The sequence below is a fragment of the Thermobia domestica genome, chromosome 8 (genome assembly GCF_964235325.1).
Source record: "Thermobia domestica chromosome 8, izTheDome1.hap1.1, whole genome shotgun sequence".
Taxonomy (NCBI): Eukaryota; Metazoa; Arthropoda; class Insecta; order Zygentoma; family Lepismatidae; genus Thermobia; species Thermobia domestica.
This window is the reverse complement of record NC_137461.1, coordinates 10,547,171-10,566,209: the sequence shown is the minus strand read 5'-3', so window position 1 is coordinate 10,566,209 and position 19,039 is coordinate 10,547,171. Positions and strand designations below refer to the sequence as shown.

The 19,039-nt window shown below is 34.8% G+C and overlaps 1 protein-coding gene across 1 annotated transcript in view; it reads right to left on the bottom strand.

Moving 5' to 3' along the window:
* Positions 1-9,399: 9,399 nt before the first annotated feature.
* The window catches only part of LOC145692684 (uncharacterized), a 279,895-nt gene continuing 270,255 nt past the window's right edge, over positions 9,400-19,039 (bottom strand). The window contains exons 57-59 of the mRNA XM_081768066.1: positions 15,728-15,787; positions 13,815-13,886; positions 9,400-9,506 (exon numbers count right to left, since the gene is read on the bottom strand). Coding sequence (XP_081624192.1) covers positions 13,816-13,886; positions 15,728-15,787 — 131 coding nt within the window. The 3' untranslated portion in view covers positions 9,400-9,506; position 13,815. The remainder of the gene's footprint in view (positions 9,507-13,814; positions 13,887-15,727; positions 15,788-19,039) is intronic.

Genomic DNA, 19,039 nt, shown 5'->3' with positions numbered 1-19,039 from the left:
TATAGGAAATAATTGGGTAGTGCAAATTACATTCTTAATCTACCTCGTAAGATGAACATTGCTGCTGCTGTAATAAAAGAAACAGAAACTGCATTTCAAAACAGTAGCAAACGTCTTGGTGAGGCGGGGAGGTCTTTGTAACGTTTCTTGTTTATTATTGTGTGCTATTTCTATTTGTGTGAAACATACATCATTGTTAGATGGCTCTACAGTTCTATGGCTACGACATAGTACTACGTCTGCCACACAAGAGTACACATTTCTAGAAAGCTGTGTCAGTTAAAGAGTTAAATTAGATGGGAAACCCCACCCCATCTAAAATGGTCGAAATCTTATTTTGCGTAAATCAGTGACCGATAAACTGTTAGACAAAACCAGATTGGATCCATAAAGCATAAAACTCAAAAATACAATACTAGTCGTGGTGAGTCACTCTTCCTAGAATTAACTAAAATAACTATAAGATTTGAAATTTATAATATAGCTGCGTCCACTGGCTCTAGAAACTCAGCGCTGATAAATCAAACTTACAGTACAGTTCATAAAATCCGTTATTCTAAAGGCACCCTTCATTCCTTCATAGAAGGTTTTCCCTTATTTGCGGTAGTTAAATGGAATTAAATCAATTAAGTAAGACGTTGATATAATGTCTTCAAAGTAATCCTTATACTCAAGTTTTTGTTTTCATGACCAGTAACAAATTTCAAATAGTAGATCTCTCTTCCACACATACACCTCCCAAAAAAATTCCAAATATCGTGGAAGCGAATTAGAACGAAAGGACTTTGTTATTAAAAATTAGAGAATATCAAAACTATGTACAATTATCAACTTGCTTAGTACGATTATCAGTGACAGGCAAAATAGTCAAGTAAAATATATTCAATAACATATTCCGGAATATATTATCCATTTATATTCGCCTTTACTGCACCCCAATAGTTACCTAAACATCCACAGTATACTGTATGTCACACCCAATACCATCAATTACTCAATGCGTTGTACAAGTAACATTAATTGCTGTAAGCCTCAGTCACACGAGCAATAAAATCACCAAAAATAATCAATTGTTTTTAACAGAACTTGTTCCAACACATAACAACTCGTATATTACAACATGTGTAACAAACAATTAAAATTTTCGGTCAACAGTTATATATATGTCCTGTTTCACGGCATAAAGGAGATTCTTTATTTCAAATTCCCATTTTCTGACCAAACAGGTAACACACATACAAACCCAAATATTGCCTTCAGCCCTACTCTAAGCAGTAGTTCCTGTCTCTCATAGCCTCGGTGCTGCAAAAGTATGTTACGCTGTATCAATCAACCACTTCAAACTGTGTGTCTCTATACTAAATTGCTGAGAGTTAACTAACTAACTCTATGGCCAATGGAACCCGGAGGTTTAACGCCACGTTCACAAAAACTCTACAATGACTTCTGTCCTTAGCTAACTACTTCCAGTTTCTTCTTTGTATTCCTATCTCTGCGAGATCCATCTTAACATTGTCCTCCCATGTGCGCCTAGGTCTTCCTAATGGTCCTTTTCCGATTGGTCTTCCAGTCAAGACTTTGAAAGCGTTTCTACTTTCTTCCATTCTAGCTACATGACCTGCCCACCTAAGCCTCCTAGACTTGACGACCCTAACAATATTAGGTAAACCGTATAAATTATGTAGTTCCTCGTTATGAAGTTTCCGCCATTCCCCATTCCCGTTCCTCTTGGGTCCGAATATTCGTCTCAGGATTTTGTTCTCAAATACTTTTAGTCTATGTTCTTCCCTCAGTGTAAGCGACCATGTTTCGCATCCATATAGAACAGCAGGCATGATTATCGTTTTGTATATTTTTAGCTTCAAATTCCTCGACACAATTCGCGACGACAAGAGATTTTGAACCAAATAGTAACACGAATTCCCTGCTTTTAGTCGACATTTAATTTCTTCCTGAATATGATTTTCCTATGTTAATATTGATCCTAGATTTTGAAACTATCCACTTTATCAAAAGTATTATTTAATATTTTAACGCATCTATAACTTGCTGTATTACGGTCCAGATGCACTTATATGTATTTAGTTTTCTCTGCATTTACTTCTAAACCCATGTCCCTGCAAGCGTTTAATAAGATCTCTGCATTTCTTTCTATTGTTCTCCTATCATCCCCTATTAAATTTACATCATCAGCATATGTCATAACCTGGTGAATACCGTTCAACTCTAGGCCCTGATTGCTATCTTTGATTTTCCTTATAGCGTATTCCAGAAAAAAGTTAAATAATAATGGCGACAACGCATCTCCTTGTTTCAGACCATTTTCGACGCTAAAGCTCGTTGACAAAAATGTTCCTACCCGGACTTTACTTTGGGATTCATTCAAACATATCGTAATTAATCTAATGAGCTTTCTTGGTATTTCAAGTTCTGTAAGAACGTTGTGTAAAGTTTCTCTCCTAACCGAGTCATACGCCTTTCTAAAATCAATAAATAGTTGATGTACTGGGCTACTGTATTCCCACTTTCTTTGAGTATTTGGCGATTGGCAAACATTTGGTCGATAGTTGATCGATTTCGTCTAAATCCGCACTGATAATCTCCAAACATTTCATCTGCGTATAGGGTCGATCTTGCTAATAGATAATTTGAAAGGATTTTATAGGATGTTGACAAAAGAGAAATGCTTCGATAATTATTACAGTCAGTTTTGTCGCATTTATGTAAATTGGAAAAACGATTGATTCTTTCCACTCTTGTGGCAATTCTTCTTTGTTCCAGATAAGGAGGATGAGTTTGTGTATCTTGTTCTACAAATTTTCGCCTCCAGCTAAAATTAACTCAGCCGGAATTTCATCTATACCCGGAGATTTGTGTTTCTTTAATTTCTTTATTGCGATTTCTACTTCTATTCGGTTGGGTTCTGGAATATACGGTTCTGCGGTGTGTATCTCCTTTTCTCCACGCACACTAGTTTTTGGTTGTGTGTTAAGCAAATCATCAAAGAAATCTTTCCATTTATTTAAGATGCTATCCGTATACGTGAGAACTGTACCGTCAGATTTCTTTAATATATAAGCATAAGGTTGATAGCCTTTTTTAAATTCGCTGATCCCCTTATACATGTCCCGGATGTTTTATTTTTACTGAGAGTTAATTTGCTGATAATTAATTTGTAATAATCGAATAATGCCTCATAGCTGCAGTCTTTGAAATGATACTTCGATATTTACGTGAATAACTCAGCAGTTCCCATGCTGTGCATCAAACAACGTACATTTTAAAATTATACATTCTTGCTTAATAATTCAAAGGAATTATCGTCGCATGAGAATCAAAGGGACGTAATTCCAAAAATACGATTTTCGTTTTCTTCATGTTTGGACATAATTTTGAAGGCCCCAGTTGGTGTAAATGGAAAGTAACGCCATCTGTTCTTGTCGATCATCTATTGTAATGTAGCTCAATTATCATCTTATTAAAAATACATCTCTCTAAGAAAATAATGTTTTTATCCTCTTGCCTGTAAACCTACGAAAATGGAGTTAAGTTCCTCTGGTTCTCAGGCGACGATGTATTATATTAGTTGATTTAAATCATTCTCTCACCTCTTCGACAATATTATTTATCTAAAATCGGTGATTCTAAAAAAATCATGTCCCCTAACGTTTATTTTATCAAAAAATTAAATATGAAACTTCTCTTTCGCATTGTCCGACATGTTGAGTTAACTTTCAGCCTAACGTTGGAATTTCCTAAATTTGTTCAAGTGAAAGAGAAATATTCAAATACCTGTTTAATTTCTTCCAGAACTTCGTGTAATTCGTATTCATGATAAACTGGGTGGCCACATCTCTTGTAAACTTTTTATCAGTGCCGTGCCCTGGAAAATCAGTCCCGGCGCGAGATCATACGACGGCGTCCCTTACATATGAGTGAGGTAGACAGACCAGTCGCGAGGTGCCAGCGTGGTCAGCGCGAAGAGTATCCTACTTTTCCTTGATTTTGAGCACTTTTTAATACTTTTTTCCTTTCATTTTATATACATCTTTCCTTCTTTCCTACCGAATTTTACGCCCCCTTCCTTCGGCGCCCGGAGACGTCGTCCCCCTACGGCACGAAAAAAGTTACGTTCTGGCAGAATCTGACACACCCTATTCTTTCATTCGTCATTATTAACTTTGTAATGTGTATTTCTAATTCCACGGCTAAGTTAGTGTTCTTCTGTTTCTTTCTTGTATTAGAAAGTTACCAACAAATACCATCTCGAACGATTAAATGCATATCTGTTGAGAACTTACTAGTATCACGTTGAGTAACATGAACCTGGAAAAGATGTTTCCACAAATGTATTGAAAATATTTCCTTCTTTTTTCTTATTTTCACTTCAAGACATAATTTCTAAAGCCACACAGAAGGGCCGCGGTGGCTCACTAGTAAAGCGTTCACCTCTGGAGCTCGGGGTCCCGGGTTAGATCAAAGCCCCTGCCAAGTGAACTTTCTGGTGGACAAATACCGTATGCGTGGGTTTTCTTGGGGTTCTCCCGTTTCGTCCCACTTTTTTATTCCACCATTTCATTCCTTACTCATCATCATCGTGTCCTAACCGGTATAGTTGTGGGACGTGAAACTCAAAAATTTCACTTCCTTTTAAAGCCACACGGAAAATAACTTTCACTATCTTGCTTCCACATCGTCACTGTGATGTATTTCCTCAAGATAGGATTCGTCCCTAGTTAATCAGTCACGTCGCTACCAATTGATCTTCAATTACAACTCATTCTGTATGTTCATTTATTTCCTCTTCAACTGTCTTCGAAACTCTGAGCGCTTTCCTCGATAGTTAGTCCTTATTTTCTTATTCCGAAGTACATCTTTATCTCAGATATTCACTCTAACATGTATTTGTACAGTGCATTTATAAAATGATTTATTATTATTTAGCAATTACCAGATACAGCTTAGAGGCCATTTTATACTGGATATCTAACAACAATGACAATGGAAAGGATTTGGGAAGGTATTAGCTAGGGCCTATTTAGTAGGTACCATCCCGGCATTTGCATGGTAGGACTGAGAAAAACCCTGAAAACCCCCAAGCATAATGGTCGGCGGCGGAAATCGAACCCACGACCTCCCGAATGCGAAGCCAATGCTCTAAAATGGGATAGGGTCAAAATGCTCTTTTATTCCCGTTTGAAAATGGGCTAGGTGCAAAAGTTAACACCATCGAAAGGGCCTATAGCATCTGTTGTTTCGTTTTTAGTTCTATTTACAAAACAAAAAAAAATATTTTAAAAAGCTAAAAAATGTGTAGATAAATAAGGTTTAGCATTCACGACGTTCAATAATAAATTCTAACTTTTAAACTCTGTTTGGATATCTCAGACCCCAAACAAATCATATTGCAAAACCCCACAGTACTTCATTGTGTTCCAATTTATACAATGATACTTCACGTCAAGCAAGAAAATAGTGTCATCAATTAACCACCTTCAAATTTAGAGAGGAACATGTGACGACTGAAGTATGTAAGACCACACCTGTACTCAATGTGCTCAATGTGTGTGTTCATGAAGTTTTCATGCTTACAAGTATATACATAGATATAGTAGGAGACGTGTTCACCGTGATTAGCCGGTCCATTGTTTTCAAATAAATAAGGTACAATTAACAATATGTCTGCAAGTATATTGTGTATCAATTTTCTGTGTCAGAATGCTGTAATATACAAAATGGGATAGCTATCTTTGAGAGTTTCACAAAAGAAATGTTTAATAATATATTACATATTGTTGTAAAACTTTCTAGCTCCATTCAAATCAATTAAATGTATTTATTTATGTATGAAAATACTTTGTATATAAACTTACGTACATCCCGTACCAAAATGAAAAATCGCATTGATTATGGTTGTTTGGGCTTTAAACTTGTCTACGTCCAACTTCGGGTATCTTGGACAACAGTAAACCAATGATGCCAGACCTTCGCAATCGGAAAAAGTGTCCAAAAATGATTTTATCCTTCTAAATATTTTAAGACATATTGAAATGTTATAAGATTCATTGCAATAGGTAATGATATGGTATTTCGAAGCTACGTTCTCGTGTAATCAAAGATGGTTTTCCACCGACATTTTCATACGTAAAAGTACATTTCTAAAAAAAATGTAAGACAGCGAACATAGTTCTCGCATACATAGTAGAATGGAAAAGACAAAGGAGAAAAACACGTGAGCATTTGCAACGGAAATGAATGTAATTGTCTTGGAAATTAAGATATATTTCTTTAGAAGGAGCTCGGCAGAGATGTTCGGGCATAGAATTGCTAATTGTAAAGTCGAGAGAGAACAAAATGTCGGTCTATAATGGCATATTCCTCAAGGGGCAAATAATTATATAAAATCATTACATTACAATAAATCAGCTATTATACACAGTCATTTCAGTACATTATCCTTAAAATATAAACCTGAGGTGTTGTGTCTGTTGACAGAAATCTATATATTATTGTATATGTTAAATACAAATTAAACAAAACGAGTAATAGAAATGCATATGTGTTTGTTGTATATTTGTCTGGTGCTGCTTGACATGCGGCAGATACTTCTCCATATTCTTATTACAGAATGTGATTTACAATCTTAATTATCTATTGAAGCTTTCCTGACGACGTATTGTGAACAGGTCTTCTCGGTCTAGCAGCCAGGTAAATACTGTTATATCTTGAGACGATATTCGCCTGAAGATGAGGACGATATCAGCCCTCGAAACGTCGCAAGATATAACAGTATTTACCTGGCTGCTAGCCCGAGAAGACCTGTTCACAATCTGAAATATATTTATAATCATTAGATACGAGACATTTTCATCTTACGTTTATTTAATTCACTGCTAAAGTTGAGTATTATTATCTTTACACTTTATGCGTCTAATGATGATCAGAGTTATGCAGAGTAAAATACGCTATTTATTGTATAATTTAAATAAAGCTGCTTCTTATACTCGTTTGAAATTACTAACATTTCTCTTCACAGTTTACGTGAAAGACTGAAATATGAGTAATTGTATTTCGTTCCAACTTGAGGTTTTGTGATATATCTTGTATAAGAACCAGCGGTGGTTGAATAGGTAGCATTACAAAGTCATTAATTGAAGTTCGGAATGTCAGAATGTCGAAATTTGGGAATTTATTAATTTCTCAGTTATAGAAAGTTGAAATCCCATAATCAAATATACGAAATATGATATAAAAACTTGACAGGGTTGTAGGAAAGAAACCGTGTAAATCCACATTTTCAACAATTCAGTAATAGAAATACATTCGAATATTTAAAATGCAATCTGCTTTTTAAGTTTGTAAAAACATTTACCACAACGAGACTCCGACTTTTCGTAATATCCAAAGTTTAATACCACATTTTTAACGAACATGGGTATCATTGTCATCGAACACCGGAAACTCAAAGTCATCCTTCTTCAGCATGGGTTCGTAAGTGTGTTCAAGTTAGCTCACTTGTAGAACTTGATATTCTGAATATTGGATCTTGTTGTCAAACCAACAGAGACTATGTTTCTGAGTAGAATTCGTACAAAATATGATATAAGAAGCGGCTGCTACGAGAAATATTTCCAGGAAAGTTTAGATAGCCCTGAAAAGAGTCTGTTTTGGGAGTTGTGGTAGGGACAGTAATATTGTGTCCAAGACCTTTCTGCATTTATTACAGCTCTATCCTTCTGTACATGGAATATATTAGACCGATTGCAAATTATCTACTTTCCTTACCTCCAGCCATGCCCCGAAAACAAGGATTCATAGGTCATCGCGAGTTCTTGTTGCTTTTGTCATGGTCCAACTGTTCCTCAGAGTACGTTTCACCACTGCCCACATATTTTCCATGGCATCGAGAACTGATCCACGAGGCAGACATTCAGTTAAATTTATCAAAGGCTAACCTACGAACCATACCTGAACCAGACGGAAAGTATGTATTGGTGACTGGTCTTGCTGGAACTGACACCATGAACCTAAAGTACCCATACTAATGGCACCATGAAGCTACTCACAATGTGTAAGTACTGAGCACTGTTCAGACGACTAGAGATTAAACTCCACATGTAAATACACCACCACTACAAGTGTAAGCAACCATATATCCAAGGTCATATCGGGTGCCCTTAGAACGACACACAAAGCGATGTTGTGAATATAGGTTCATTTGAGTAAAAATACGATTTCATAAGTCGCAACACATATTCGCATGTTCAAATGCAAGACGTTAAATTTGGGGCGATGAAACTTTGGGAAGATTGTGCCCATACACTAAAAGAAGTTTGGTTCTGCTCGAGTAGGGCATAAATATTTTCAGTAGTAAATTTATTATAACAAGTTATAGGACAATTGTAAACTTCTGCGTATGAATTCATTTGCTTGTTTTCCTGTTTTCCAAAAATAAATTCAAAACCTGTCCCACCTTTGTCTCAAAACGCATGTTTAGTATCTAAATCAAAATTGCTTTTTAAATAACATTCTCGTTGTTTCGGACATTCGTGAAACCAGATCTTTCGATGTAATTGTATCTTGTGAACATACAAGGTTGGAAAATCCGTATTTTCTTTCTCTCGTATAACTTGAAATACCTAAATTATTTCTTTTTTCAATGTAATTGTTCTTATTTATGGAAATATCTCCGTGCACAAAAGTACCATGACAATGACGAATCTAAGAATTAAGTTGAAATGTAGCTCTAGCAGAAGTGATAGAATTATATAACTCAGAGATACAGAAGCTAGTACCATCTCTTAACAAAGTTTGTACAATTGTAGCAATTACGTCGAAAAATAACGCTTGTATCACTTACTAAGTTGCAGTAGACATTTTGCAAACACACCTGTTTTAAGTAAATAGACTTATTTTCCGGACTTGCTTCGTTATCAGGATACTTCACAAATATAAATCATTAATATAGATATACAATTTGTAGTCGTGTCCAAAAATCTTAAATTTAAATTAATGAATCAATGTACTACCAAAGTAGTGTATTAGAAGTTTTTTACCTACAAATTCGAATGCATTCTATAAATGGACATTTACAAAGCTGTGTCTCACTTCACCCCAAATTAACCGTAAACTTGTATGTTCAACAATGCTGAATTCATTATATATTAATCTTTTTACATTATTTGTATTATAATAAAATATATTTTTAATATTATATATATATATATATATATATATATATATATATATATATAATTTTATATAGAATATAATTTTTATTATTTTTGTAAACCAAATTTTCGCATGACAACATATAAATTAGGCTGATAGTTTGAAAACTAATTTGAGCAAAAATTTTCTATGTTGTGAAGACAGGGAATTTAGGAAATGTAGAAGATATAGGAAATATAGCAAATTTATTTATTTATACAGTACAGATATAATACATTGATTTTATGATTTTGATATTTCCTAATGTTGATTATCCAATCTATATATTTCTGCATCTGAAAATAAACGTAATTTATATTAAAAGTTCCATTTATAAATGTTAGTAACTGTAATTAATTTAAAAAATAGAGTGAATCATTCCATACAAGAAATACAACTAGCACTTAAATGAACGTGTAATTGTGTTTAGAAATTAGAGAGAAACAAACAAAAATGTGATATATTTATTTCAATATCCAGCATATTCAGAGTTAAGTACTTTATAGGAAATGTCGGCAATTGTTCTTATTTTGTTATAGATGCTGAATAACTGTGTAGCCATGAGTTATACCTTGGAACAATGTATATTAATTGTTGCAGAGTACACCCACACCAATAGTTTTGCGTCGATTCAGAGGTCCTACACAGAGAAGTAGGGAACAGATTTTTCAAACGGTTGTACAAATCCATCAAGCGGTTGTATGAAAAGTTCCAGGGTAATGTGTAGAAGCAGAGAAAAGTGGTTGACAAATGTTTTTAATAGAAAAAAGATTACTCGATATGTAAGCTGCATATGCTGTGAGATAAATAGAATCAGTGCGATTACGTTCTAGCCAGTTCGGACTCTCCATTGGCAGTGCGCAAGCACAGCTTGGTTCAAGTATTTGAAATTGCAATTCTATATAGTTGAAGTGGTACCCGAAGACATGAATGCCCAGAAAGACTAATGTCGTTGGTTCATGGAAGCTGTAACGCCCTTACGGAAGAACTCTATGATTGTCAGGCGAGTAATAGGTCATGATTCCATCTAAATGAATACATTAATGCCCAAAATTCTCGGGTTAGTGGCAAACCACATGTGTTGAAGGGATTCCTTCTGCATTCATAGTATATTTGCACTTAGTTTGCTATATTACGTAGCTGCCTGTTCAATTCATTACATCTTTTAACAAACAGTGATCTCTGAACGATATGTAACAATGATTAGAAAATTTGTTACGACCTTGTCGGATGAGAAATTAATATGAAATGGTTTCAACAGAACAGTGCCAAAGCCGACAGAAATGCGAACACAGTGCATTACCTAAAAGAGTGTTTTCCAGAACGAGTGCTCTCAAAAGTGTTATAGCCACTACGATCACCAGACTTATCGCCTGTAAGCTTCGTCTTGTAGTGTGTCTTACATACTTCATCTATGTTACTCATCCATACTTTATTCTGGAATTGAAAGACAATATTCATTGCTGCGTTGGTTACATCTCACAGAAAACATTGGAAATAGTTTCCAAGACCATGATTGGTTGTGTCTACTTGTGTGAAGAACACAATGACAGTCAGGTTGAGCACTGAATATGAAATATTATAAATATAATAATAAGAAATGTTCTTCAAAAGATTCTGAAATTGTTTGAACATCTTATAATAATAAATAAAAACAAGAATGATAATACAATTTATATTTTTTTCGAAAGCTGTCTAATATAAACGTCGGGTTTCTTCCTCAATTGAAACCTAAGAAAAATGCTAAGTAACGAAATAACAAGTATATTGTTGTTTATTACTTTTAAAAGCATACTGGAAAATAAATTTTAAAATTACATAGGAAACACTGTTTCCGCTACAGAAAATTCTAAGATATTAATAAAAGGACTAGCTCGGGAGAGTAATATTCCCGGAAGTAGGAACTAAGTACTCGGTTCTGATTAGTTGGCGATAACCCCTTCTTGCTATGTATCATAGATATAGCAGAAATCAAACTTTGCTGCTGTCGGTCCTCGTGGCCGAGCGTGATGCCTTCCCCACTTGTCTAGTGGCTAGCACGTGCGCCTTTGGTGTACGGGGTCCCGGGTTCGATTTCCGGTGGGAATTTTTTTGTGATTTTAACTGTAATCGATATTTCTTTGTTCGTGTCCCTGTCGTTCTAGGAGATTGGAAAAGCCAGTTAAACGAGTAAAGCAAGTAAAATTAGTAACACGTGGTTTAAGTAAGTTACTGAGACAAATTCGGTGAGTCAGTTAACTTTAAGAAAGCGTCTTACTGGCTAGTAACGGAAATCGCTCTTGGTGTTGGTTCAAACCCTTCCTACGGAAAGTTTTTTTTTTAATTTTGATAACATTTTTATTGAAATAAGATGAAAATAATAATCACAAAAGTGATTTCCTTACTTTTGTGGAGATAAGTAGTAGTAGTAATAGTAGTAATAGTAGTAGTAGAAGAAGAAGAAGAAGAAAAGAAGAAGTAGTAGACTTAGTAGTAGTAGTAGGAGAAGAACAAGAAGAAGAAGTAGCAGTAGTAGTAGACTTATTATTATTATTAGTAGTAGTACAAGAAGTAGTAGTAGAAGAAGAAGAAGTAGCAGTAGTAGTAGACTTATTATTATTAGTAGTAGTAGTAGTACAAGAAGTAGTAGTAGTAGAAGAAGAAGAAGAAGGAACGGGATAGAAGAACCGTTTGGCTCGTTTTGTTTCACCTTGACCCCCATGATATAAATTTTGTGACGAACTTAAAACACCTCGCTAGGGTAGCGCGCGAAAAAACGTATTTCCAAGAGTATTACTCTCTCGAGCGGGTCATTTAATAAAATATGAAGATGCACATAATCAAACAACAGGCTAATAACATGCAAAATTGCTGCCAGTTCAGTCTTGAACAGTTAATAAGGCATTCTGAGCATATGGAAACCAAGTCTAACTGCCAAACTTGTGATAGAAAGAGTTATAAAGTTTATATTGTAGGCTGAGAATATAAAAAATTAAGGCTGTTTATTATATTATAAGAATTAATTAAAATATATGCTTATGAATATTTTAAACTTTGAAATGAGCTTCGGATAGGGATCTCAAAAAATGAAATATGTCAAAATGGCTTTCTTGAACTTCATTACATTGCGTAATGAACATCCCATATACCAACCACTCAACAGTTATAGTTTTGGATCATAGTCTCAATCAAATATTGAGAAATTTTAAAGCATTCGTTCAGTTTAAAATTATTTGAAAATGTCAAGATAGTAAATGATATTCAGAGATTTTATTTTTTCATTTTACAAAAATCACTGAATGTACGAGAAAACTGATCACATATAATACAGTAGTTAATATCATCAGATATTTTGACGTAATAACTATATTGTGTACTTATTGCTGTAATTTACCAAAACCTAATTTATTTAAAAGTAATATTTAAATTAAAGAAGCATATTCACATGAGAACTACAAAATATGTCGATACAAGTCCTTGACGCATGAAATCAACTATAATCAATTTGTTGTTATGTTCATCGATTTGTCTTCTTCTTCTTGTTCATCTCAACCATAGGATGGTGGGCAAAACGGAAATTTTAAAACTTTTCTCTCGCTTGGGGTGCTGTTTTATACTTTGATAAGGTCTATTCTTACTACTGCATCTGTATATTTTATCCTTCGTCTTCCTCTTCCTGGTTTTCCTTCTGCGTTTCCCTATAGCAGAACAGTGATCTAATCGAAGTGCCGAATGAGATGGCCAAGCATGCTGCTTCTTCTTTTTCCTATTACCTTCATGATCTGTCGTCCTTCATTGGCTTTCTTTAGTACATCATTCGTTTTTCTTTCGGTCCATGATATGCGCAGCATTCTGTGCCAACACCACATTTCAAATGCTTCCAACGTGAATATTTCAGCCTTTTTCAGTGTCCACGTCTCTGATCCGTAAAGCGCCACGCTCTATTCCAGTGTCTTAATAAATCGTTTACGAACGTAGAGCGACACATTTTTTGATGTTAGTAGTCCTCTTGTCTTATTGAATGCTTATTAAGCCTGTGTTATTCTGGAACTTACGTCTTTTTCACTTCCTCCGCCTGAGGATATAGATTTCCTAAATAGGGGAACATCTATCCCACTAGAAATCAAACCTGTAACCATGTACCCCAAAGATGCACAATTCTTTTGAATTACCAGAAGTGGTATAATGCATCACAGCAACGCAAAGCGATGTTCCTAGTCTTCAGTGGCAACGTTATCACATTGGCTGGGAAAACGCTTATGCATCTCTCACACACTTCCCAAACATTGCTCTGTCAGATTGCCATAATCTTCATTCGCTGGAAATCCATATCCGCAGATTATTTCCAATCCTCGACGCTGTTGCCTAGCTCTTAGATTCACATTCTGCTGTATTTCACTACTCCGTGTACTATAGCATACTCAAGAATTAGAGACACAATAATGCTGATGGCGAGAATTATTACTGTTTTTTTTAAATACATTTTAATGATCGTTATGGCCCTTCTCTTTCTAAGGTCAAAATACAGAAAATATTTTTACTTACTTAATAACAACTCTCGTTTACAAATTCTTTCCAAGATAGTTTATATGTAATAAATGTAGTTTAGTAGTTAAGAATATTACCTTATGGAAGCACTGGTATATTCTTGTTGTGGCTCTGCTTTTCACCTCCAATACTTTCGTCTACAGGAACAACTACAATGATAAAACAATTCGTTACAGCAAATAATGGATATTGTGAGAAATTCCAAACTAGAAGTTGACTTTCTAAAAAACATTAAATTTCAGTTGCCAAAACATCTCAAATAATAATAAAATGATAAGTCAATCTGTACGCGTGCTCGTGTGTGTGTTTGTGTGTGTTATGAAAATAATCGAAAACGACCGATAATACTACTATGTCAAACTCATTCACTGTCACAGCCGTAAAATTGTGGAATGACCTTCCAGAAGATATTCGAAAGTCATCCTCGATAGCCATGTTTAAAAATCAAATCAAAAATTACTTGTTGTCTCAGGCTTACCAGACAACTAAATCAATGCTTATTTTTGTGTGCATTTTATCTAACGCAAGACCATTACTCTTATTATTAAGTTTATTTTTTTATTTTCATTGTATTTTTAAACGTGTTTTCTTTTCAATGTTCTTGCCATACTCAGTAATTTTCATTTTCTTTTCTATTTTATTTTTTATTTGTTATTGTTGACAATGTAATTATGTAGTAAACCGAGTGGAAGATAAGGCACAAGCGTTAACTCAGTGTTTAATAAATTTGAGATTGAAATTGAATAGTGTCGAATCCATTGTGTGCGGAACCGCTAAGCTGATTGGTGAAACTCCAGATGACATTTAATCTGAAGACTAAGTAAAAAAGGATATGCCAGCTGCAACTGACAGGAACAACGCTGAAGGCGTTTCTCTTCATTATATATTTATTTCACTTATATTAAAAGGGGCAGCGTCGAAGGCGTCGATCTTCACTATTTTTATTTATTGTAAAAGAAACTAGTTAGTATTCAACTGACTGTAATCAGTTGTCCATAATACGAAAACATAAAAGTGATGCGGACGTATATCGATTTTTCAAGGTTAATAAATAGACGATCCATGGTTCTCAATGTTATTATACGACCATCTTCATCATCATCACTGGTATTCTGACATTATTAGCAAATCACTTGTCGGAACTCAGACGTTTTCATGCACTACCATTCTCAGCAATCCTTTCTGTCTTCAGGTAGGATACTTTTGTTTTGATACATCCATCAACTGTAGCCTCCTTCGCCCCCTCCCACTCTTTCATGCTACCATATTCTCTACCACATATTTCATTATAGAGTTTGTTCTCAGTCAATGTCCCAAGCAGTTTTTCTTCCTATCTTTAATTATGTCTAAAATTGTTCTTTTCATTCCCATTATTTGTGACATCCTCTCACATTTTCCGTTCGATTCAGCTAATTCTCTTCACTTTTCCCCACATCCATATTTCTCACGATTTTAGTCCTTTATCTTCGCCTTTTGTCTCTGTTTCTGTAAAATATAGTATAGTACAATATTCCAAACGAAACATTTTATGAGCCTTTTACTCAAGGATCCACAAAATAGACTTTTCTTTCTCCTAAATGCTTCTTTTCTAATGATTATTTTTGCTTGTGTTTCTGGATCGCACTTCAACTCATCACTAATAATACTACTCAGGTATCAAAAACTATTCACTTGTTCTAGTTTCTCTACTTGTTACATTTGCTATTGATCGCTTTCTTTTAACCACAGTGCTGTTTGTCTTCTAACATTTATGTTTCATCTCATGCAGCGGTCATTCCACTATAAATGTAAACCGCTCATTTTCTTCCAGTTCTTTTAAATATTTTTTTTTGACAAATGCAATAATGTTGTGCTAAAAAGCATTTTTTACACAAATGTTACTCTATTAATCCAAATGTATATTTCTGAGGTTTAATATTAAGCAGTTTTACTACCATTCAATCAAATTCAATAGTGGTGATTGTAAAATAAAGTAATAAATGTCACTTACGTGGTTTTAAAACTCCTTGTAGTAGACCTTGCAAATTCAGTTGTTCTTCCAACCATGGATCTACGAAAATAAAGACAACGAAAGAATATATTAATCTAAATAGCAAACGGTAACATTGATATTAAAGATTTAAAGCTGCTACTTAGATAAAATTTCAAAATAATTGTACTTATATACAAAGTACATACTAATTTGTCTAAATTTCAAGAAATTCTTTCATTATTATTCACATGCCTTAATCATCCGTCTCTCTTACCCTAAACGAAAAGACTTGATTTACAATAGTTAGTTCAACACTCACATGATCAATGTGAGTTCTTACACTGTAGGTAGTTTCAAAATAGGAAATCATCGATTTATTGTCGTAATTAGCGTGATGCATTTGTAGAAGTACGAAAAGAATTCGGAACATTTCTCACAAGGAATATATTCGTAACTATTGGTACTATATATATAACTGAGATAGAACACGATTTGATAGTTAACAGTGTATTTCTTTTACATATGCAGTACATGAATGTAAACTAAAATATTTTACAACAGACCTATCAATTATTATTAGTGGAAACCATATATATTGCAAAATCCTTTCAGAAGCACCACAACGCATCTGACGGATGACGTCTCCGATGAAATAAGAGGAGGACACAAAGAGTCACGAAGAGGACCCCTTCACTTCCTACACAGACTCCACCTTCACACACTGACTATAAAAGAGGACGCATATCGGCAGAAGACATCATTCGCCAACTGATAACATCCTACTTATATCTGTCCAAGCTGTTTTGGGCCCAAAAGACTCCTCTAACCTTACCTCTGCGCTACTTAAGATAAGAAGTTGCTTAGCCTTTTCCACGCTGCACTGGGAAGGAGATACTATGCCAGCTTTACGCTGCTTCGGACAAGAGGTTCCTTACTCGTCTCTGCGCTGCACTGTGCAGGAGATACTATCTTACCTCTGTGCTGCTTCCGGCAAGAGGTTAGTTCAGTAAGCTGCATCCAGTATGGTTCTTCCTACCAACAACTCTAAAAACCTCTGCGTTGTTGTAGGCAGGAGGTCCAGTTTGAAGTGGGAAGATTATGAAAGACATTAGAAATTGTAATCCAATGTAAACTTTACAGAAAGTTTTATAATAAAAAGTTGACGGAAACCAGGTGAACCGTTTCTCTACCATACATTACAATATAATTTTGAACGTCTTAAAGTTCCTATTTAAGATTTTTCTTGGAAACTACCAATCCACCTTCAAAGTTGTCATTTTGTTAAGCTAGATGTGATTCTGATATCACTAAAAATTACCTTTGGACAATATTTTCGTCAAATAGAAATTCAAATCTAAGAGCTAATTATAATGTTAGACTATAACTCATTAACCATATTGCTTGCTGTTATCTAGCTAGTATTAAAATAAAGAGCTATATACGAGGGTACATTTCAGTATGAGTTTCATGTTAATAGATACCAAAACTGCTCATAAGCTTTTACATTAATGTATAATTTTTTTTTCTACTCAGTAAAATATATTAATTCCTATACTCATATGTGCTATCTTTAAGCATTATTTTTCGTTAAATGTTAATAATATTGTTGAATTACATGTGAGCTGTAGTGTGTTGTGAATTTGTGTAAATACATGAAACTAACTCAAGAAATTCCAACGAACAATTCGTAACTTGTCCATGAGTTTTGTGTACTAATAGGTTTGTCGTTTTGGGTGCCCTAGTGGGTTATTCTACCTCAATTCAATTTGAAAATATTGTAACATTTCCTTATTAATGCATAAGACCTTTGCTTTGACACAACCCGAGCAAGTAGCCAACATGAAGAGAAACGAAGAAGCCCATTTAAGTCCTCCAGTTAGCTACGCCTCCAAAGACTGGCTATAAAAACGGACACCTCCAGGTGGAAAACTTCAGTTGTTAACTGATCACATTTTACTTATCTCTAAAATCTACACTGAGCAGGAGAAACTTGTGTAACCTTACATCTGAACTGCAATGAGCATGAGATTTCTCACCTATCTCCACACTCCTTCGGCCAGGAAATACTATCATACTTATATGCTCCATTAGGCAAGAGGTATCTTCACCCTCTCCGCTCTGCAATGGGCAGGAGATACTATCCGACTTCTGTGCTGCATTGGGCAAGAGATATTCTCAGCCATCTTCGCGCTAATTCGGGCAGGAAATATTATTATACTTCTATACTCCATTACGCAAGAGGTATCCTAGTCCATCTGCTTGCTGCAACGAGCCTGAAATACTACCTTACCGCTATGCTACATTGACCAAGAGGTATCCTCAAACATCTTCACTCAGCATCGGGCATAAAATACTACCCTTCCTTTGTGCTGCATTGGGCAAGTAGTATCCTCACCCTCTCCGCTCTGCAATGGGCAGGAAATACTACCCTACCTCTGTGCTGCATTGAGAAAGAGATATTCTCACTCATCTCCGCGCCCCTTCGGGCAGGAAATACTATCCTACCTATGACCTGCTGCGGGCAATAGGTTTCTTTGCACTCAGCTGGAAGGGGCAGGACCGTTTTTAACCAACAAATCCTAAGCCTCCTAGCTGAGATGTGTAGGAGGTCCAACTTATAGAGAAAAGAACTATAGAAAATAATTATTCGTAATCTATTGTACAAACAGTATAAAAACTTTTATAACTAAAAAAGTAAGGAAAAAACCAGGTATTGTTACATTCCCAAATATTACAATATTTACAAGATATCTTGAAACTAGATCAGAAAAATCACGCTTATGCACAAGTGATAGATGTATCGGCCATGTCTATGTACTATATATACGCACCACTCAGAAATAACCCATGAAGACGTAATGTTTCAATTGTTTCCAGATTCATTAATAGATCTGCTTTTATTTTTGAAAAAAAAACACTCGCGAATAGTACGAATATCCGAATTAAACTCCTGGGAATTGCAATCTTTCAAACTATCGAAACTTTTGAATGAAGCTATATAAAAAGTTATTTTCTGTCTCAGTCAACCAACACATTTACAGTAAAAAGTATTTCAGAAACCAATTTAGAAAAAAAAAAGGAATATCTTGATAGCTGAAAAATCATTAAAAATAGATTAGAGCCTAACGATGCCTATCTATTATGTGATATAACAAATTTAAAATACTCACGGTTCGGCAATTGTGGTGTAGATGGACTTAATCTTTTTTTGTGATGTATGAAAAATAATATATAGTCATTTTGCCCTCTAACAGAAGTAAAAACTAAATATTATATCAGTTAATAAAAGTAATTAGGGTGTTAGAGGAATTGCAACTTAATCAATTAAAC